General features: G+C 37.3%; 1 protein-coding gene across 2 annotated transcripts in view; it reads right to left on the bottom strand.

The window, feature by feature from the left end:
• LOC128011187 (oxysterol-binding protein 2-like) overlaps positions 1 to 24,783 on the bottom strand; it is a 49,051-nt gene that overhangs the window by 4,492 nt on the left and 19,776 nt on the right. For both annotated transcript variants that reach the window (XM_052593347.1, XM_052593357.1), the window contains 6 exons: positions 8,518 to 8,768; positions 2,457 to 2,655; positions 2,175 to 2,295; positions 1,460 to 1,526; positions 740 to 892; positions 137 to 382 (listed from right to left, as the gene is read on the bottom strand). In XM_052593347.1, the coding sequence (XP_052449307.1) occupies positions 137 to 382; positions 740 to 892; positions 1,460 to 1,526; positions 2,175 to 2,295; positions 2,457 to 2,655; positions 8,518 to 8,768 (1,037 nt within the window). The remainder of the gene's footprint in view (positions 1 to 136; positions 383 to 739; positions 893 to 1,459; positions 1,527 to 2,174; positions 2,296 to 2,456; positions 2,656 to 8,517; positions 8,769 to 24,783) is intronic.

Genomic DNA, 24,783 nt, shown 5'->3' with positions numbered 1-24,783 from the left:
CTCTCTCTTTATTCATTCAGACGTTCTACACAGTCACAGTCACCTTCAACCATCATTACTCTCCATCCACTGAACCTTGCTCGCTAACAGACAGCTTTCCTCATATATTACAGACCTTTTGACTCTTAACACTGACCTGTTCACAGAGGGAACGGTAGCCGAATTCTTCCAGGCGGTCCAGTTCATAGGTCTCTCCCAGGAGAGGGTTGAAGGGCTTGGCTGTCCGGTGCACTGTGGTGGAGTATGAGGAGACGGAGAAGGCTGCGACCAGACACATCTGCTCCAGAGAGTTCTCACAACGCGCCGCCTTATCCAGCAGCTCGTGGTACTCCAAATCCTCCGTCAAGCGCTGCAGCATGGACAGGGGCTCGTTAAAGTTCACCTGGATACACAGAGAGAGGAAGAGACCATGGCTGTATCCTAATTCTTCTACTACAGATAATAGTGGTGCTGCGAAATATTTTTCTAAGAACTGTGATGCATTTGTTCAAAAGACCAGCATTTATTTAAAATAGTAATCTTTGTCTTTACTGTCATTTTTGATCAATTTACTGCATCCTTGCTGAATAAAAATATTATTTTAATAAAATTCCCACTGACCCCAAACTTTTAAATGGCAACATACATGCAAATAATATATAATCTGGGAATTTTTTTTTCTTACTGTTCTCAAAGAAAGCAATGCACTGATTCTAATCTTGCATTTAGGACCATTTTCACCATATCTGATATCACTTACAGGCATTGGGATCTTAGAGAGCTCTTTGCCAATGCAGTTCTTCATGATGCTCCACAGATTGAGCGAATAGTTGGGCTTCTCCGGTATCTGGGTCCGCCTCTTCCTGTGAGGCTGCAGGTCTTTCCCTGAAAAATCATTACTGCTCACAGAACACTAAAAAAGACAGAGATGAGAGTGTTTATATTTAAGAAAAAAAAACATATTAATTTTATGAAATGTGTTGTGCTGAAAGCCATTATTTGAGGGGCCTGAGTGCTCTTGAGGAACGTAACACAAACATTGACAGCTGCCTGAGGCTCCATCTGTCTCAGAACATGAGTCACCGAGAGAGGTAGTAAATATCATGTTAATTAAGAGTTGGTTAATTGAGATGAACAACAGCTGTGAGAGTCTGATGAACACATTGCCCAAGAAAACATTCAGTCACACAAGTCTACTGGATCTTTATGCCACATGAAATACTGTGGGGTCCTAAAGTCTGGCCACTAATGAAAATGCTTATATTTCACATCAGTTTAATTAAAAAAATTCTTCATTACAAATATGAAGTGCATTTCAGGTCCTTGTAACAATTGAATTTTAGTATTTCACAAATGCCTTGGCATTTGGTTTGTCGCTCTTTTAAATTAGATACTGAATCTGAGATTTTCACTGTTGTCTTTTGGATCCTATAGTGCATATAAACCTTTGTTTTCAGCCCTTGTTTCATGTCACACTCACATTGTCTTCCTGGTTCCAGTCACTGGGCTGTCCTCCGCTAGCACCACTGAGATTACTTTGAGAACGCCTGCACAGACAAGAAAGAGAGCGACAGTAAGAGGATGAGATGTGGGCAAATAATGGAATAAAGGTTTCAGGAGCTGCTAATGCATCATAGAGTCAACCAGTGAACAAAAGCCTCTTACTGGGACCAGATCATGTTTTTGCTCCCACCCATTCCTACATAATTTACTTACCATTTTCTTGTATTTGGTTTCTCTTGTCCTATTGCATTTGCAATAAATAGATAAATAAATAAATAGCAAGCATTATCCTATATTTATTCACACTGTTAATGAATAAATAGTGAATGCTTCAATATACTGTATTCATAAAAAACATATATAACAAATATCAAACAAAAGCATAGTAGTTTTTTCAGGGCTATTCAATCTAAATAATTATGTCAACATACGGTTGAGTTCAAATATTTAAATGCAACCAAAAAAATGTATGGTTAATTTTTTTTTTAATGGAAGTATTAAACTGTTATTTATCAAAGTTAGTGGAAAGTGACTTGAGAAATGTGTTTTGAATTAATTATTAATAAAATGGCCTCAACCACTATTTTGTGAACTCCCCTAAAAAAGGAAAATTCTGTCAATTTATTTTTCCCTAATGTTGTTGAAAAACCTGTATGACTTTCATTTTTGGGTTAAACGGGGATGGAGCTGACCTGTGTTGAGAGGGGTCTGTGGCAGTCACTGTTATAAATGCAGGTGAGTCTTCCATGGCATCAAAATACTCTGTATCCTCATCTTCACTCGCTTCCTCTTTCCTGGGCCTTGCACTCACTCCTGAACACACATAAGTAGTCAAATACAGGCACAACAGTACCATTACATCAGTCACAGTGGTTTTCCATGGTCATGTCTCATAACTGAGCTCATTCAGTTCTGGAATATTCATTTATGAATGATCACGATGCTGTAGGGGTGGTGGGGCTCCAGTGTCTCACCCGTGGTGGTGGTGGGTATTTCGGGCGTGTTGACAGCATGCGCGGGGACCTCTCTCCAGGCTCGTTCCAGGCTGTTGTGCTGCTTGGCTAGCTGCTCGATGGTCTCCTCTAGGTGGGTGCGCTGCTCTCGCTCATGCTGAAGTACTCTCTGCCACCTGCGGCTGTGGCTCTCTGCCAGATTCAAGAAATCTCGGCATGCCTGCGCAGCAAGATACAAAACAGGAACTAAACATCAACACAGATACAGAAGCTTAAAGATTCAAATCAAAGTGCTATGTAGACCAGGGGGCTTGATTCGGCTCCTAAAGTTCAATCTCTGTGCAGAGTTTTGATACAACCCAAATAGCTGAAACAATAAAGCATGGTGTTAGGTCATGGGTTTGACTCCCCAGGAGAGTGCATGATCTAACATCATATACCTTGAATGCAATTTATAAAATGGATAGTTACGGTTCTTGATACTGACTGGTTGTGCCATGTTCGAAGCTGTTGTAAATGACACTTCAAACATACAGTGTTACAGTGCTTGGCAACCACTTTGTTGGAACCACAACTGTTTCTGAGGAACTACATTGTTTGGTGGAAGAATACTGTTTTTATTTATATCATTACACTTTATTTGCTCGGTTTTTTATTCTGTGAAACCTTACTACGTATATGGAATAACCGTTTTATAAAAGCAATAAGCCCAGTTTACAGTGAATTTATAACCGCTAAGGGTGCTGGAATTTTAAGAAAAAATGCAAGCATTTTTTTTTTTTTTTTTGGTTAACTCAAACAGAAACTGCTGAAGTTTGGACTTTTTTTCTTCAGAAAGTTATACGTGGATGTTCTACACATCCAAGTAAAATTTTGTCTATTTCTAACATTCCCTAAGCAATTAACTGCCATTTATTACAATATTATTCTAGCCATTTTTCAGTGAAAAACATAAGCCTATCTATTTTATTTACTGATAATACAGACCTAAAATATCCTAAAAAGAGTATACTGGGTACAACTAAACAAATAGTCCTAATGATCTTCACAAACTAAGAAAAATTTACATAATATTATACCCAAATGGATCAATCCCTTGTTTCTCTAACTATCTCCATCACTATTATCCTGGTTCCCAATTCTCCAGGGATCTTATCAGTCCTCCTGCCCTAGGCACCAAGCACGAATTCACCTGTTTCCTCATTACTGCTCTGGTCCCCACAGAAAGAAATGATGAAAATACCTTCCTCTCTCTGGCTTCTTCTTTATCTTCCTTTCTTTTAGCTTTCTCTCCTGACTGACTTTTGTTTATTGTTCTCATTGAAATGTCTGTGAAATGCCACACAACATCTAAGAAATTATATTTGACACATCTATGACAGAAATGTTGGAAAGATGTGACGAAATTGATCATGGGTCATAGCTCTGATGGTAACACAAAGCAGAAGTGAAAAAGTAAATCTGATGGCCAGTGCACGCTCAGAAACACGCAAACATCCAGACCGTCTATAAGCTGAGTCATGCTTTTTTTAGTCCAGTCTCAGACTTGAAGTATTGAGTAATACAAGCATCTAATAGAGGTTACTCTTGGCCAATAACACAGGCATAAAACAGTCACATGCTTGCATCCACAGGAAAATGTCATTCTTCAGACGTTGCTCTTTCAAACCTCTTTTCAAACATATTTGAATTCACAATTATGGTTCTGATGTTAATTAGTTTTTTTGTTGTTGTTGTTTTTTCAGCAGAACTAAATGTCTCCATTTGCTCTGTATTCAATGTTGTTATTGAGAAATACGTGTGATTTAAAGAGGTTTTCCCTTTCTATAGTCAAGTAACATTTATTTATATAAAGCTTTATACAATACAGATCATTTTGAAGCAGCTTTCCAGTAATAAACAGAAGAAACAGCCTCAGTGCTGCAAAATCATTCAATTAGGGACAAATAAATTCAGTTCTAATGCAGAAGACAATACAGTGTTATTATTCATCTCAATTCAATAATTCAGTGTCCTCATTCGAAAAGTTTTATATTAGCACTGAAACATTAAAACCTAGCCTTCTTTCCTCCTACATATAGTGCAATGTATGACAAATAGCATGTTTCTTTCTCATTATTAATAATAATAACCCACACCACATGTTTCACTAAAAATAACCGCTGTAATATAACTCCATATCTGTGAGAGCATTTCTCTTCAGAGCTCATCAATCACATTAATAACTGAGACTACAGTACAGTCACAAAATCATTACGGCAGCTTGCCTTCCCAACCAATAATATCTTTAACAGTGTCTCTGCCACTGGGGGTCAGTGAGATCTCTTGACTGTACACTCTTCTTCATCTCTCTCTTGATCAATGATTCTTTGTCTATCTCCCTTGTCTCCTGTGGAGGCACAATGACACGACTAATCTGACTGACCCCAGTCTACTGGATTTATCAGAAACCACACAGTCAAAGATAACTGAGCTCAATTTCTAACAAAAAAAGGCATCAGTGTCCAAAATTCCCTCATGCCAATGGCAGATAAATTGAAAAAAGTTATAAGTTCCTGAAATAATGCCAAAGTCATAGGTCCAGTTCCGAGGGAATGAAAATACATATAGCTTGAATGCAGTTGCTAAGAGCATGCCAAATTTTAGTTTCTTTTATTTTCATTTGGTTGCATTAATGCATGAATTTATGTGTGAAAAAACAAACAAACAAACAAACAAAACTAAAAATATTTTAGGCCTCAGAGAAAAATGTCTGCTAGAAGATGCATGACATCTATTTTATTCAGTAGACATTTGTTTGTATATCTTCATCTATATTTTTTGTAAACATCTATATATCACATCATTTACATCAGCGAGCATCAGAATACCATTCTTAGATTTTGACATAAACTAGGTATTATGTTACAGCCCATAATCAATTTTAATAACAAGTTGAGTTCATTTTTACTCACATTTGGCACTCTGTAGGTGCTAATTTTGGACCCTATACAGAACATAGTTTAAATGCAATAGTATAGGTCTCTCCACCATTGGCATCCCACTTCCACACAATCTGTACCTTTAAAGTCCACAAACAAAGCAACAAAGCAGCACTTACCTGACTGCTTTCAGCACTAACTGTCCAGAGCTCTGCTGTTAGAGAGGATCCTAACAGTGTGACTGTGGCTTTCTTGCACATTCATGATACAGCTCCACACCTTAAACATAAGCAACACTTCCACTTTTTTTTTGCTGAGTGAGGTCCTGGGCCCCAGACTGCTCGTGAATTCAGGAAGAGTTTAGAGAAGAGAGATGTATGTGTGTTGTACATCCACATATATCTGAGATTGCCATTTAAAATAGCTGAGTGTGAGGGAGTGCCATTTTATTAATTGTGTAAAATTTATAGACGGTTCACTGAAGGCTGAGCTCCAGGGGCTTTTTCGAACGACCCAGGCCCAACGTGGCCTCGTCCTCTTGGCTGAATTTAGTGAAATTCAATGAAATTCCCTATAATATTTAAATATTTCAAGAATCTAGATAGGTTTTAACTTATATATTGACTTTTTTTTTTTGTTTAACTATTCACAAAAACATTATCTTATACACAGCAGCTCAAAAAGTATTTGGACACTTAAGTAACACTTAAAAGTGTCTGAATGTCATTACAATACAATAGATCAAATATTAAACCAAGTGTCACCAGCAAACAAATTATGCTAGATCTTTTCTCTAAACTAAGCCCTTTCAGAAAGATTAGACCTGTTTGATATTTTGTTATATAATGCAAAGAGATTCAGATTTTTTTTTTTTTATGTGGCTTAAGTGACTTTTTAGAGCCATTGTTCATCCAGATTCAGACAGCTGCATTCTCTCAGTTTCAGTGAATACAAGTAAAGTTTTTGCATTAGAAATGTATTTTAAATGTTGCAAATATAATAGCAAGCAATCAGATAGTGTCCCATTATCCCTGTATTCACCCTAATCACTTCAGTGCACTTGACTGTATTCACACTATCCTGATATATACTCCTGTTTGATAGCCTGGGGTCAGTATAAAAAACAACAACAACAACAACAACAACAAAAAAGTCATTTTTATTTGCATTAAAGTGATCAAATGTGACAGTAAAAATGTTATCAAATATTATATCCTGTGCTTTACCATCACAGAAATAAAATACATAAACATTAAAATTTTTTTTTTTACATAAAAGCAGAAAACAGTTATTTTAAACTGCAATAGTACTTCAGAAAATTATTGTCTTTACTGTCCATCTCATCTCTTTTCTTGTTTCAAATTTAGAAGCATATTATTAAATATAACATCATCTGTTTATCCATCAGACCATGCACACAGATCAGAATGGTTTTCCACATCTCATCAGCCTGTCCAAGTGCTTTAATGAGCTAAACCTCACAGTGCTGTTCAGCACTTTTCATTATGCATGTGTATTTCTATCCAGCATGCAGATCTGGTGGGTTTTCCATCACTCAAAGACTCAGGTCCTGACTACAGTCTGCAGTGCTAATGATTTAAGTTAATTTCAAGAAGTGAGGAAAAAGATGGAAACGTTACCAGCCATTAGCCAACTACTGGATTCTTATATGGGTCTTACATTTTTTTTTTTATCAAAAAATGTATAGAAATTATCAATGAACACAAATATAAAGACTGTTAATTAGGTGTACATGTTCAGATAGTTTGCTCTAGATCAGTGGTTTCCACACTTTTCAGCAGTGCAGCCACTTCTTATCTATGGCATTTGTGAAGCAATTCATCACCTTATCTCACCTAATAATGGAAATAATCACATTTTTAACATGAACTAAATGCGCGTGGAAATTTCCAATCTCACGTTGTTTATCAATAAATATTAAGACACATTTTACTTAAAAATTATAACTATTTAAGTGTGTTTCAAAAATGTGGTTGCACATTTTACATGTTGGTTTTAATGCCAATTTTTGTCGAAGAGGTCATTGCTTTGCCTAATGTCTGTCTAATGTTCTTGCCTCAACACGCAATAATCAGTTGTGAATGTACAGTTATTTTATGCGTGACTGGAACGATAAGAAAAGGACTAGATGAAGACAAGCAATCATAATTATGATGCAGTTAATGCATATTTGTTCACAATCTTTTTGTGATATCCACACAAATCTAAATAAACAGCATGAAACTACATTCACCTAAGCCTGGCACAGAGAGATGAATTGAGTTTGTCAGAGTTTAAATGGAACACACAGGACAAAATCACCTCTAATATTGATTTTTCTGACTGTGAGTAGTGATACCTATCCAACATTTGATTTAGGAAATCAACTGAGAGCTATTCCTAGACCTGTATTGATCACATCAGTGGAGACATCACTACTTTCATTGATTATATTAGACAAAAAAAGAAAAACTATCTTTGATCCAGGTATCTGCAACTTTGACTTTGACTTTACAGCCATACTGAACATAACATTTGAAAACAGAGACAGATTAGGATTTTCTCTGGAAAAGATTCAAAGTAAAGCTGCTGTTGTTTCAGAAATGGGTCTGTTTCATGAAGTATGGTTGGTTCAGAGAGCTAAACCTGGATTAGATTTCACATTGTCCATTTTGATAAATGAACTACAGTTCCTCCCATTATTTCTAAACATTACTCTTTTATATTGACCGCAGCACTAAGGACAGAGGAAAACACTGCCTAGATGATTAAAGACAATAAATACAACCAGTCCTAAATTTGAACAAAGTCAGACAATGCTCGGACTCATTGTTTCAAAAAAAAAACCAATTCCTGGTGCTCAAGAAATATTTCTTATTATTGTCAAATTATTATTCTCAAATTCAAAAGAACACCATTTGTTTGAAATATAAATATTTTGGAGCAATGTGAGTCTTAACTGTCACTTTTGATCAATTTAATGCATCCCAGCTGATTAAGATATTAGTTAGTATAGTATTAGAAATCTTTCTGACCCCAAACTTTTAAATGGTAGTAGAAATAAGATTAAGTGAAAACTAAAAAAAGTGAATAAAATAGCCATTTTATAACAAATGAAACCAGACCCAACTGAAATTGTGATAAAGTTTAATTCTACTTACATTGATCATAGCATTGGAGGTGATGCGAAAGAGGGTGGCTCTCTCATTGACAGCCTTGATTTTCTCTCCTCCCTCTAGAGGCACACGTAAGGTCTCGAGCTCACTCAGAGACCTCTGCAGCGCCGCTCCGTGCTTGGCTATCAGGTCATTGCATGTGCTCAAGTCATCCAACTTACTGGCCAGAGTCTTGAGAGTGCCCTGGATCTCACTGTGGTCTGACTGAGACGTGGGCTCCTCGTCCGCAGAGTCATCTACACAGAGAGAGACAGAATAGTGATTATAAGAGTACATTTCGTTATTGGTTGAACTATTGCTTAAAGAAAAAAAAATTATCCCAAGAACACCATGTTCGCACATTGTGTTTTCCAGCTGTTCACATTAACAAGTCAAGAGACCACAGCTTCTCCTAACTTCCCTCATTAATTAATGCTGATTTTACAGGTGGCTGTAATGGCAGGCACCCAAACAATATTACCATGGTCACTTATGCAAACAGAGCACAAACATCCAAATCAACACACACATACACTCTAGATGGAGGACTGCTTTAGGAGATAGTGACTACACACAAAATAAGAAACCTGAAAGTCTCAGATATAAATGTGCTTACAAATGGGCTCAACAGGCTAATATGTAGGGTTAGCACCCTGTAACCCTTGAAAATGTAACCCTTTTTTAACACACAATGTATGGGAATATCGATACTGAAACTATATATGCACTAAATTGATTGGTGAAGTTGATCTGAATCAAGCAAATTTAACTGAAATATTTTATCTCCATAAATTGAATTGTCTTGTGTGAAAAAAAATAGGTAGGCTACAAGTATTTTGTTCCTAAACCCCCCAAAACATGCTAGAATTTGTAAACTTCTGGTTCCATTGTCCTGAATCAATGGGTTTTTGTTTAAGTAAGTTTTCTATGACAAAAAATACATCAGTTATATCCCACCCAAGATTTTTTTTTCTTATGTGTCTTGAAAAAGACAATTGTTGCCAAGTGGATAAATGGGACTACAGAGTTTGTCAGGGGCATTAAACAGAATCACTCTGAACAGATAAACTTATCTACTCACTAGTCCACTTTCCAAACTTTCCAAATTGTAGATGTTAAATACAGATTATTGTTTCTAATCTCTAATCTCCCCACATTCCACATTCATTTCAGTAGCTGCCAGTTTAAAAAAAGAACAAGAAAAGCTTAAATAAAGTCCCTGAGCATGCCTTTACTAGTCACCAGAATCAATTGTGATGTCTAGGCTATAAACATTTGCTACTGGAAAGGACGTGCTAAAACTAAATCATAAATAATATGGATGCCTAAATGTGTTCATTTTGCATGGTTCCACAGCTGCCTTCACTAAAGTCCATTGGCATGTGTGGACACGTTCACACACACAATGGCTCCCTTCCAATGACATAAGTGGCATAAATCTAGAGCAAATAGAGAAATCATGCACATTAGAACAAAGCTGTGAGTTGAGGCCATGAAAGGGTCATGCAACATAGATGCAATAAGACCACATCACACAAATACAATGAATATAGAAAACACGTTCACAAGGAAAACACTGTCGCTCATCTCTGACAAAAGAAAAATGTATGGACATGGCAACCTCATTCACAATAGCCGAGCAGGGCAAGGATGAGATTTATTTGAATGGGTTTGTTCCTCCACAGCAGAACAGCCGTCAGCAAACTGTTCAGATTAATTTTTTTCTTGCTGAGCAGAATTTTTTCTCTTATTTGGTGGACATTTCCACCACCTGACCAAAAACATTCTTTATACTAGACCAGTACAGCACACACACAAAAAAAAGATTTATCTTTCAACTTTAATGAGCTACTTATATTTGATTTGACAATTGATGTAAATAAATAATGCACATTTTAGGTTACCTGAGAAAACACATTTACAGTGCTGAAATTATATAAAAAATAATGAAAATATAATACTAAATATAACACTAGTAAAACTAATCCAACATGTCAATTTCTACTTAGATAAGGGCACACCCATATGTACTTTGCCATAACAGACAAACAATTGATCTGTTTGTCTAAAAGAGGTTACAGAGGTAACAGGGCACCTTAAGGCATATACAGGACACAGAAGATGAGCCCTCCCATTGGAATTAGAGTGAGATGAGGGCAGTTGAAAAGCAGCGAGATTAATAGACTGATTCACAAATTTTGGTAACAAAACTTTAGGAAGAAAAGCAGGATTAGGTCGAAGAATGACCCCTGACTCCTCTGGTAACCAGTGTAAACATGACTCATTCACTGAGAAGGCATGAAACTGTTCCTGTTAGCGAAGCATCGGCTTTGATCACTTCCTGACGAGAACACACAACTCCTTGTGGCACCCCAGCCCTCAGAAATGTTAACCTTTTCCAGGGTTTCAATGTCCAGAAAACAAGCTGAAGAAAGCCCAACCATGTGATGACGATGTCTCACAGAGTCTAGTCCTAGAATGTGGCTCTATCTCTGGAGCGGTCTGAGGTGAAGCAACCCAATGGGATCACAGATGTAGCAGCAGCTAACATCCCCATTAGTTGCAGAAGGACACTGTAAAGAATTTTTGACTCCAGTCAGAAATGGGTCAGTAAGTGATGAATGCTGTCTGTCCGAGCATGTGACAGTGATTGTGAGAGAGTCGAGAGTCATGCTGATGAACGTTATCCGACTGTACTGGAACCAAATGACTCTGTATCATTCAAAGTAAGACCCAGTCTCTGAATTATGTCCCAACAAAATCCTGGTGTTCTGTAAAGCATGTTGCCATGTTGGGGCACAAAGCAACCAATCGTCTAAAAAAGTGAAGGATCCTTATGCCCTTGGGCTGCACTCATGCATCTTGCAAATACACAAGGGGCCAGAGAGAGACAGAATGGTAGAACTCGCCACACTCACAAACCAGTCTTCTTCCATCACAGACCAAAGAATGTTGACTGTTTTTGTATGAAGAGGAAGAGACTTAAGGAACCCATTTAAGTGGCGCAGATCCAGAATTGGCGGAAAACCTCCGTCCATCTTCGGACTGAAGGGAGGAACTTTTTCTATGGCTCCTCCCTTCAACAGTGAACACATTTTTAGTGACATGGCCATAGAACTGGTCGATCTTTGACAACTGTCGATAGGATTCTTGTAACATGTCAGAAAAGTGTCGGAACTGCAAAGTGTATTCCCTGCTCACAGTTGCCAGAAACCAGGGGTTGGACACTGACATTCTCCATTAATCTAGATGTTGCACTGAGAAACAACTGACTACTGGCCTAATAACTTCATGGGTTTTGGTTTCTGCCTTTAGGACCTCCGTCACTGATTGTGATGTTGTACAGAGCAAAGTCCCTGGGCCTCTTCAGCCACTCATTATCGTTGTGGTATCTGAGATAGAGAAGTATTGTTGCTGTGCATTCGTTGTTCTGCAATTGAACAGCGTGGATGAGTGGGAGCTGGTGCCATCCTAAAGAAAGGGGGTGCACGTGGGGCCTGAGTCAGCTGTCTAGTGGCTTTGGACAACTTCATTCTCTTCTCACACATTGGGGACATTGGGGCCAAAAAGATGTCCCGGCACAATTGGCTATTGCAAAGTACCTTGAAGCACAGGGTATCGCCTACACTAAAATCAAATTTATAATACGCACTTAAGTAATGAAGAAAAATAAATCTGATATATTTCTTTCCTGATGACAAAGCAGAGTGTGCACAGCTTGGGAGGGCAAATCCAAACAACTTGGTTGGCTGCACAGCGCACCACGTATACGAACAACAACCTATCACTAGTGAGAAGTGAAAAGAGGCTGGGCACCAAGCTACTGCAGTTTATATCCTTTTGGTTCGATCTTTGTCATAACGTGACCTTGTTGACATTTTTTCTCGACCTGTCTAGCTGATGCTGCAAATATCCACTAGTGCTTAGTACTGCCTCTGGTGGTCAGGAGAAATGTAAATGAGTTTTGTTACCATACTGTGCTCATCATCTGCTATTTCCACCGCTTAATCAAGCCACTGTTCCTTAAAGCATGATTTCACGTCATTATGTTTACGTTGGCTCCTGTGTTGAGCTATTTTGTCCACAACCATTAAAGTATTTGATTTCTTTAGCAACTGATCTGGTGCACATCATTCTCTTTCTATGAAACCTGTAAACCACATTCACCGGTTCTAACACAACAGTGTCACCCAACTCTATAGCAGTTTGCCTGAGCATTGCAATTATTTAGCATTTACTAGAATTCAAATTGCTTTCCCAACTAATTTTTGTGTCTGCGTTGTTGCGGCGTAAGAAGAGTGTGCACATACACAGTTTAGAGGGAACTCTGTCAGAGACTTAACACAATAACCTTCTCATGACTCAACAATAACATGCCTAGAGTGTGTCTCTTTAGGGCATTTCCGTTAGAAAGAGGTTTAGTTACACACCAACTAAATGAGAGTCTTTTATGACCTACCAGATTAAAACAATAATTATTATGCATTAAAAAGGTCTCTCCTGCTTCTGTGTTCATTGTTGTGCTGGCGGGTGCCGTATCAGCCACTGGTCTTGAGACAGTAACTGACTGTTTTAATCTAAATGGCAACAGAATGACATCTTGAGGCTCTAACACTAGCATGGGAAAAACACTCAATCAAATCGCCCATTTCTAGATCTTCTTCTTTTCTTTCTTTTTGTTAGCCACTATCACAGACACACACACACTTGCTGATTCTGCACATACATCACATATTTGTGAGGTTTGTGACTGCTGACAGAGGAATCTGTGAGTATGTTCCTAATAGCATATTACCATACTAAGTACTTTTCGTGCAGTGTATAGGCCTATATTGTGCACAGTATGCAAATTTGATTGTGTGTGAGAGGAATATCTGGATCATGGAACTACATTTGGCAAAACGTGCAGTGTCCCATAATGCAATGCAGTGAACTTGAAACATGAAATTTATATATAATTTATATATCAATCAAAAATATGATTCTTTGTATTCAAAACGTTTTTGTACTTTTTATAAACATATATAAATTGAGAATATCTATAAATACATATGTACATAAAATGTCCCATTAACGTTTGTTATTGTTGCATATTATTTCACATACTAATTATATTTGTTATATAACGCACAATATGCAGCACAATCGTGTTTCATTCAAAATATAAAATCTCTTTCCTTTTCTCTGTTTGGTTTAATCTGGAGCACACACACAGCCAGGAAAAAAAAAAAACACATAGCTTTACATTAAAAGCAGTTTTCACCCAGTTACCTTTCAGATTTATAAAGGTTTGAGGGTAATGTGCAGCTGGCATAGGGTAAATCTACTGCGTCCTGGAGATTACAGCTCATTTCCACAGCAGCTTCTCAGTCTGGGAATCCTCGACAGAAGGACATGGTGGCTTCCTATTTTATAACACTTACAGGCCTTAACCTGAATAAAAGTACTACTAAACAGTAAATGCAAGCACATACAAATCTTTCTGGCACCATCTGTCTTATTTACAATCTAAAATCATCTTAACATCAGAATATAGAATTACTATCACATGAAATGGAACTATGAAACAGAAATGGTAGTAGCATTCTGTTTCTGTAAATACCACTGCAGAAGTTTGCACTTCATATTTTCTCCAACCAACATTTTGATCATTACATTTTCCCAGAGTTCAGCTGTACACCTGAAATAGTAACATTAAACGAAGTATGATGTACGGAATATGTCAATAAGCACAACTTATCAGCCTGCAATGATTTGGTAATAAATCTAAAAAAGGAAGTGCTTCTGAATTAATAAATGTATAAGCTGGTTACATACCTCCAAATTTACTGTAATAATGTCACTGCCAGCAATACTTCATATTCACATAGAATTTAAAAACTGTTTTCAAGTTTTACTCAAGTTTTAATCAAAAGATAAAAAGATGGGATAAACTCTACTGTAAAGTTTCACTGTTATGTTGCAAACATAAGATGCCTAAAATCAGGAGAGTCTCCAAGCAAAGTTCATCCTGCAATTCATTTTTGTTTGTTTGTTGGCATTTTTGTATTTATTTCATAAGACTTCACAGTGTAAAATAGTTTACTGTTATATAATATATTTTCACTATAGAAAATGCTAGCCTCTCCAATATTTGAAAATTCTATTTTAAGTCGGTTACTTTGCCTTGTGCATGTCAAAGAAGAATTTCCTAATCACCAAACCCTTTTAGAAAGAACATCAAGTTCACAGCTTGTATGATTTGGCATTCATTACATTTATTTATATAGGCTCTATGGACACAATCTCACTAACTTTTGTCTATTTGAGTGTTAAAAGCTGCAGAAGGCAAAAGAACATCAACACCTGAACAGTCAGATCAGGTGGATGTGCTGCATATGAATATGCATATGAAAGTTTATCAGACAAATAAACTAACGTAAATCACCTTATTAAATTTAAATAACATCATATCCAAATCTATGAACTATGCCTCTCTACTGAAAATGAGCATAAAAATGACCAAAGCGAGTGTTAATTAAAACTGTTACAAGGTAATAAACAAAGACTAAGGCAATGGCATAGGTATAGGTATAATGGCATAAAGTATAATACTATGAGCCAATAACAAGTAGTAAGTGTATTTTTGGTGTATGCAAAAATGTATTCAAAATAAAAAATAATTGCAAAGTGCATAAAACTCAACCTATAATGTGAATAATTGGACAGAATAGAAACAATAGCCATGTAAGAACATTCAAAAACAGGGTTTTTGGAAATTTGGTTGCTGTAAATAAATTATAGCAGTGAAATGGATTTTTATTGATTGTGGGTAGAAGCTGACCCATAGCCATTTTGTCTGTGCTCGGCCACTCGTGTTTCTCAGTTTGTAAAGGAGAAAACAAGCAATGAATGGGATGCCTGGGGTCTTTAAATAATGACCTGGCCTTCTTAAGTCATCTATATGCATATATGTCACTGATGCTGGGTGCTCATGTCTAATGATGGACTGTGTGGTCTTCACCACCTTTTGCTGTTCCTCATTTTAAAATACAGTTTCTGTACCAGGCAAGTGATGCCGTTGTTAGGATACTCACAGTCATGCATCTGGAGAGTTTGTCAGAATCAGTGGTGACGTGCCAATCTTTGCTACATTCACTCATATTTTTCAGGGAGGCATACTGCAGTTCTTAGGTGGGTTTGTTTGTTTGATAAACTCTTGAGTGGTTGGAAAATATTGAACACTGAGTTCTGCTCATTGCATTGCTACATATATATAACTCTATTGCTTTGGATAAATCATCTGCTAAATGTATAAATGCACATTTAAATGTACTGAGAAAAACAAGTGCTGACGTGCTTTCTTCCTTGCTGCTGTTCTGCTAGCAAACTCAGCATTCCTCAGGTGGCATCAGATCCAATAAGGATAAAGAGAGAGTGACACTAGACTGTCTCAGCCATATCAAGATCGGTAAACCTGATTAAGGACTCTGAATGATCACTGAAATTTCTACTTTCAGTCACTAAACAGTTTTAATTACTGATCAGGTGCTTAATAAAACTGTACTTTTGAAATAAAATAAAAAATATATTATTATTATTATATATGAGAGCAGAATGGAAATCTTTCAGATCTTCTTATTACGTCACTCAGAACGACTGAGAATAGAGTTGATGAACTGATTCCAAAGCCTGGTATTGACTCTCATGGATTAACGGATGCAATAGATTATATAAGGCCTGGCACCACTGCTGGGGATCAACATTTTACTGCTGGAAACATTAGTTTCCCAGTAAGAGTGAGCAGTCATATAATGACAAGACAACAATTAACAAAATCACAGCTATTATCAATGTAAAATACTACGATGTGTAAACTGAGTATTAAAGGGTTAGTTCACCCAAAAATGAAAATTCTGTCATTAATTACTCACACTCATGTCATTCCAAACCCGTAAGACCTCCGTTCATCTTAGGAACACAAATTAAGATATTTTTGTTGCATTCTAACAGTTCAATAGGCAGCAAGGGTCCTTACACGATCAATAATCCATGTGACATCAGGGGTTCAACCGTAATATTACGAAGCTATGAGAATAATTATTTTCCACAAATATTATTATTTTAAGTTGTAAGTTGTAATAATATTGCATAATATTACAGTTTTTTCTGTATTTTTGATCAAATAAATGCAGGCTTGATGAACACAAGAAACTTCTTTCAAAAACATTAAAAATAGTAATGTTTCCAAACTTTTGGTCTGTACTGTATAATATACACACAGCAGACTTGCCTCTGTTCCTTGACAGTTTCCTAGCATCCCTCCACCACCCTACCACCCCACTCCAAACTCCTTTATTTGATCTATTTGTAAAGCACTTTATACATACAGATTGTACTAATGCTAACTATTCCTATCTCAAACCAGGGGTACTATGGGTTCAGGCCAAAATTCTGAGCTCGGAGCCCTCCCCTCAGACAGCATACCAAATAAGCTTAAACTTTACTCTGTTTATTATATGTACGTGTGAACTTGTTTTGTTGTCTTAAGAGGGTAAATATACATACTTTCATGTAGGCCATTGTATGAGTGGAGGAAATATATCCTTCATTTCAATGTCACTCTGACCCACAAGTCCCTCACACACACAAAATATAGAGCACAATAAATCTGTTAATGATGCAATAAGACCAGAAATGTCCAAAGAGTGAGAGAAATGTACAATTCTATACATTTTCACCACTAAAACCAGGAAATATGGCTCTGATACTGTTTTTTTTCATATCACACTCATGTCACACTTCCTCATTGAACAAAAAAAAACTGCTAAACTGTCAATTTAAAGTGAAGGTTCACTAAAGTTCAATAGTACAAATTTTTGTCTTTTGCTGAAGACAAAATAATACTTAGGCCAAGAGAGCTCAATGTGCTGCAAATTAGTAAACATCAGTTTGGCAACACGCTGCAAATACTAACAACACAACCAAATACAGAAACACACTGCATGTTCTCAAAACGCAACCAAATACTGAAACACACTGCAAGTTCTCAAAACGCAGCCAAATACAGAAACACACTGCAAGTTCTCAAAACGCAACCAAATACAGAAACGCACTGCATATTCTCAAAACGCAACCAAATACAGAAACACACTGCAAGTTCTCAAAACGCAACCAAATACAGAAACACACTGCATGTTCTCAAAACGCAACCAAATACTGAAACACACTGCATGTTCTCAAAACGCAACCAAATACAGAAACACACTGCATGTTCTCAAAACGCAACCAAATACTGAAACACACTGCAAGTTCTCAAAACGCAACCAAATACAGAAACACACTGCATGTTCTCAAAACGCAACCAAATACTGAAACACACTGCAAGTTCTCGAAACGCAACCAAATACTGAAACACACTGCAAGTTCTCAAAATGCAACCAAATACAGAAACGCACTGCATATTCTCAAAACGCAACCAAATACAGAAACACACTGCAAGTTCTCAAAACGCAACCAAATACAGAAACACACTGCATGTTCTCAAAACGCAACCAAATACAGAAACGCACTGCATGTTCTCAAAACGCAACCAAATACTGAAACACACTGCAAGTTCTCGAAACGCAACCAAATACTGAAACACACTGCAAGTTCTCAAAACGCAACCAAATACTGAAACACACTGCAAGTTCTCAAAACGCAACCAAATACAGAAACACACTGCAAGTTCTCAAAACGCAACCAAATACTGAAACACACTGCAAGTTCTCGAAACGCAACCAAATACTGAAACACACTGCAAGTTCTCAAAACGCAACCAAATACAGAAACACACTGCAAGTTCTCGAAACGCAACCAAATACTGAAACACACTGCAAGTTCTCAAAACGCAACCAAATACTGAAACACACTGCAAGTTCTCAAAACGCAACCAAATACAGAAACGCACTGCATATTCTCAAAACGCAACCAAATACAGAAACACACTGCATGTTCTCAAAACGCAACCAAATACAGAAACACACTGCATGTTCTCAAAACGCAACCAAATACTGAAACACACTGCAAGTTCTCAAAACGCAACCAAATACAGAAACACACTGCATGTTCTCAAAACGCAACCAAATACTGAAACACACTGCAAGTTCTCGAAACGCAACCAAATACTGAAACACACTGCAAGTTCTCAAAACGCAACCAAATACAGAAACGCACTGCATATTCTCAAAACGCAACCAAATACAGAAACACACTGCAAGTTCTCAAAACGCAACCAAATACAGAAACACACTGCATGTTCTCAAAACGCAACCAAATACAGAAACGCACTGCATATTCTCAAAACGCAACCAAATACTGAAACACACTGCAAGTTCTCGAAACGCAACCAAATACAGAAACACACTGCAAGTTCTCGAAACGCAACCAAATACAGAAACACACTGCAAGTTCTCAAAACGCAACCAAATACAGAAACACACTGCAAGTTCTCGAAACGCAACCAAATACAGAAACACACTGCAAGTTCTCGAAACGCAACCAAATACTGAAACACACTGCAAGTTCTCAAAACGCAACCAAATACTGAAACACACTGCAAGTTCTCAAAACGCAACCAAATACAGAAACACACTGCAAGTTCTCAAAACACAACCAAATACAGAAACACACTGCATGTTCTCGAAACGCAGCCAAATACAGAAACACACTGCAAGTTCTCGAAACGCAACCAAATACAGAAACACACTGCAAGTTCTCGAAACGCAACCAAATACAGAAATGCGCTGCAAGTTCTCAAAACACAACCAAATATAGAAACGCACTGTAAATACAGATACAGGCTGCAAATACACAAAACATATGAGGCATGACAGCATCTTTTTTTTTTTAAACGTGCAAGTCTCTTCTATCAATGTTAACTTTATTTCAAAAACTCCCAGCAAATTCACAAAGACAATTAGCCGTGTTGGCCCACAAGTTAACTTCATGACTGAATAGCTGTCCTGTACTAAAGAAGTCACAATACTGACAGCAACATTTAAATCCATGCACAAATTCAATTCAGAGAGTGATTCAGAGAAAGAGAGAAAGTCAAGCTCAACAGCAAAGTCAAGAACAAGGACGATACAGTTTGCTTGGACATGTCAATCAACCTCTGGACATGAAAATGAAGCTGGCAGAGGAAGAACTGACCCCACACTTCCTTGCAAAAATCTAAAATCACAGACACTGATTAAAGCAGAACATAGAGTTTTATGAGTCATACCATACCTCTGAGGCAGGTGAGGTTCAGGAGATGACAGAACAAAGAGGAGCGAGTCGGGGCCCGTACGAGAGCAAGAGGAGCAGGAGCATGAGATACAGACGAGCAAGTGTCATCTATTCCTCCAGCCGGAGCACACTGACCATGGCCGAAGCGGCTCAGACAGCCCGAGCTGCAAGAGGAGCGCACCATTCCCGGCTCCCAGCATGCTCCACTCTTCATTCCACCACACCACAGGCCTGCTGCTCCTCTTTCCCTCCTCTCCACTCCACTCCACTCCTCACAAGCTCGCATACACTTACGAAACCAGCCACTGCACAGGAAGTATGCCGGACCCATATATCAGCTGGCTGAGTGCAGGGGGAAGCAGTCACACTGCTGAGTCTTCTTATCCGGCATCGGACGCATCCTCACCATCATGTTGCAAAAGAGCAAACCCTTCTCTCTAGAGCCAGCACAATTATAGACCTTAATGGCCTTGATGTCACATCCTTGCTATCCCGCCTCGCTTCACCTCACGTACGCACACACTCCAATAGTGCAGCATATTGGCATTCCTCTCCTTGTGCACAGCTTAATACAGTGTAGAGTAGGACAGAGCGAGGGGAAGGAGGGAGGGATACAGTAGTCTGCAGAACACACATACACTCACACCTCTTGAAATGGCTATCCTGAGTTTAGTGATGAGAATTAGATGCCTTATGGATTGATTTTTAGTAAAAACTAATTTCAGCCTTCTCTTTTGTTCTTTTTTTTTGTTTTTGTTTTTTTACATAAAAATCACATTAGACTAGCTCTTGGAAACCTAGTTTATTTTATTTTGCTACCTAGTTTATTTATTTTGCTACTTTTTGAATGAATTACATTTTAGCATTTTCATACACTATAAGAATATGATAATTAAATTCTTAAAACTATAATAACATAAACAAAGACTGAAAAAATACTAGTGTTCATAGTGTAAAAATATAGAGTAAATAATATATGCAATTTTTACACAAATTATGACCAACCTTATGATATGAAGTCATTTCCACCAGATCAGACAATTCTATTTCCAATAAATGCTGTTTTTTTTTAACTTCTATTCATCAGATGCTATTCGATAATTATTTGATTAATTAATTAACAGAGTAAATGATAATATCCCCCACTTTTTTCACCACTGTTTTGGCTCTCTTTAACCTTATCTTTGATTACTATTTTGACTGTTTAGAATTTGTTTTTAAGTAGTACTAATGTCCAGATGGAAATTTAAATCTATTCCAGAAAGTATTGTCTGGATCTCTGATGGGAAGGAAATATGGAGACTGCATTCTTTCTGCACTCAGAAACACACACACTCAGTCCAGAAAACACTCTGTTCAGATCCAGCAGTGCTCTGTGTCCGCTGCAATGCTCTGAATGTTTAAAACAGGGCAAGGTCACTGATGTGCTGTAACAACCACACACCATTAGAATCACCTGACACTACGCAATACACCATTACTTCTGCTGCACCACAAGGTCATCTTCAGTAATGTGTGTGGGAAAACACATAGAATCACATGCAACACATATCAGAGTACACGCTAGATACATACTAACACACACAGTAACACACACACAATAACCTAAACCTAGGTAATTATAATTTAAAAACTGTCACATGTGAAAGTATTTGCGCCTGTCCTTTTTTTTTTTTTTTTTTTGACATTTTTATATACAGGGCATCAGGAGTGTTTACACACAGATTACCTGCTAGCAGAACACAACAGTGGTGAGAGAACATGTCTCAGATCCCACCAGCATTATTGTCACACCTCTTTAGGTGACAGAGTCGTCTCTCCTCTGAGTTCCTCTTACCCTTTGGCCCTGGAGACCCTGGCAGTAACCCAGCTGGCTTTTAATGGAGCACCACTGACCTCGCTAGTACACGTAGAGCCAAATGATCCAGAATACATTAGAATGCATTACTGGTACAATAACACTCGGACGCCTCTGATGTGCTGGATTATTATGATAATCGTTAAACCAAATGACAGAAAAACAGTGTGAGTCTAAATATACGAAGACTGAGTGATGTTTATGAGTTACAATGGTCCAGAGACGATAATCAGATGCAGATGATATCTTACCTAAAAGAGCCACGAGACAGCAATCCAATTACTGAAGCCCAGATCAGACTCAACTGATTATTTACAACCACTTTAAATAGAAATAAACATGTTGCTCTCTCTCTCTCTCTCTCACACACACACACACACATGCACAAACACACACACGCACGCGCGCGCGCACGCACGCACACACACACACACACACACACGCAAACACACACACACACACACACACATTCAGCTGAGGCTTTGCTGCTTTTAGTCCATGTCTGTTTGGAGGCTACTTTTTACTTACCTCATTTACTTACCTTCATGTTCCTTCATGTTACCTTACCTTCCAAATCTATGACTTATTTTATTTCGGTGAACACAAAAAGCAGATATATATATATATATATATGATAATAAATGAAATTGAAATGGATCTGTGAAACTTGCATTATATAAATGTATACAAATTATAATAGTAGTCCATTGCAAGTTGTGCATCATATTCCATGTCTCCTCAAGTCATATGGTAGATTTGTGTGGGGAACAGACCGAAACTGAATTTTTTTTTATTCACCACCATCTAAAATGGACTACAAAAGTTGCATCACTCCAGTTTTGTTATTATTAACTAAAATGTTTAAAAAACATTTTCTGTAATTGAAATAAAGCTGAAATAAAATATAAATATTAGATGAAAAAAAATGAAAGGTTGCCTTAGCAACAAACTGAAAATAACCAGGTTTTAATTTCCATAAGGTTTGAACATCAGTGATGAAGTTCTAAAATTACTGAAACTAAAACTGAGATAAAAAGAAGCTAAATAAAAAATAAATAAATGACAAAAACACATAACCAAATCACTCAAATTTAAATGAAAACTCACAAATATAAAAAAAAAAATGATTGCAAAATATTAATAATTACTTTAAAAGTATAAAAATAACAGAAATATAACACCATCAAATGGTATCAGTACCATTTGACATCTTTAACCACCAGCAAAAGCCATTGATTCTCACGTCTTCTGATCAAATGTCATTAACATTAATGATTTTCAACAAATTTTACTTGGTTCATCACATATCATAAACAAGACATAGAAGCCATTTTGCTATCATTTTGATATCGTCGTAATCATTCATTGTCATCTTCTCTGACAAAAGAGCCATACTTTAAACAAAACCACTAGGGGAAAAAAGATATTTAATTTATTCAGAAATGCTGCTGGTTTAGATCTGACGTACAGACCGCTATTCAAGCCGCTGTCTGCAGCGTGAGACAGAACCACAGGTGCACATGTATGAGCATAGCTGGATCCTGCTGTAATCAAGAGTGGATGTGGCCTACCGCAGAGACACAATTTCATATCGTAGCCCTTTCCTTCTGAAAACATTTAATATGCCATATGCTCTGCTCCTCTCTCTGTTCTTCCACATATTCCACCCACCGCTAATGTCCACATCCAAACGCAGTGTTTTCATAAAGAAAGGGTGAGATTTCACTGTTCACACTTGTTTACTAGGCACAACAGATCAGCTGAATTGAGTATTTCGCTGTTTGGGTTGAGCTCGGTCTAGTGGGAAGAGGTGGCTAGACAACAGAGCCATACTTGTGGGCCGTGATGTTACAGATCTATCCACCTCTCCGCCTGAGTGTTTCCTACACATACAGACTCTCTCCCAGCAGCTTCATCTCCATCTCTGTCTCACTTTCCCCCTCTGCACCTGCTACAGTATATTTCACACCGGGGAGTATTCAAGAGAGAAATCGCTTCTATACATAGAGCTAAATAGTTGGCGTGAGACGCCCCAGTTTCAGTGCATTTGTGCGTCAGTGTAAATGTGAGCAAAACAGAGTGGGCAGGGATTTTTGGGAAATTCTTGATGTCTAGACTGGACTGTTCTAGATGTAGGAGGTCTAGTGCTTTCAGGGTAGTCTGAAAAGGGCAAAGGCTACGATATGAAGAGATGATAGATCACAGAGGACATCTGTGCCACCTGCTCAACCATGTGGCAAGAGCAGAGGAAAAAAATAAGCACTAACTTAATAGCAAGGGAGTGGAACGGATTAAAAAGCTCTGCAATGAAACAATGTCACGGACCATACAATAAAGCAATGCATGGATAAGATTGATACAGATTTGAGAGACATCAGGGAACATAAGAGAAGGCAACATGCTAGTGTTTCCTAAAGTTTACCATTTAAAATAGATGGTTTATATTTTAATATATATTAAAATATAGTTTATTTATGTGATGGCAAATCTGAATTTTCACCAGTCATTACTTCAGTCTTCAATGTCACGTGATCCTTCAGAAAATCATTCTTATTTGCGGATTTGCTGTTCAAGAAACATTTTTAAAACAGCATCTGTTTGTCAGTAGATAACAGTGACAATTTGGCTAACATTTTATATTGTGATTTTAAAGATAAAGGGCTCTGAGATGAAGAAGTTGAGTGGGCAATCATGCTGAATATTGCTGCCCTGTCTCTTCTATGTCCAGAGAGAAGAATAATACTTCATGTAATGACCTTTAATGTTTTTAATGACTAGTAAGGGCAGAAGTCATAATGTAAAAATTCTCAAACTGCTTACTGTAGCCATTTCTTTAGCAAATTTGAAGAGGGATTGTCAAGATTTTAAAGGTGCTGACAGGAAAGATAATCACAGATTTTGAGAGGCTATGATGAAAGCAGTTTTTAGAGTTATTTATTTACTATAATATTTATTCACATTTTGAATTTTGAATGAGCCTTTATTTTTACATTTTATAGTTTCCATTTTTATTTTCATTATATATATATATATATATATATATATATATATATATATAATTGTTAACAATAACAACACTGGATGAAAAGACAAAGGGAATAAAACAGTTATAAAACACCAATCACAAAAGCCATTGAAAGCGAGAGAAAGCAGAAAAAATA

This window comes from Carassius gibelio, chromosome A5 (genome assembly GCF_023724105.1).
Source record: "Carassius gibelio isolate Cgi1373 ecotype wild population from Czech Republic chromosome A5, carGib1.2-hapl.c, whole genome shotgun sequence".
Lineage (NCBI taxonomy): Eukaryota > Metazoa > Chordata > Actinopteri > Cypriniformes > Cyprinidae > Carassius > Carassius gibelio.
Note: the sequence above shows the minus strand (reverse complement) of the source record. Positions and strands in the feature narration are given on the sequence as shown.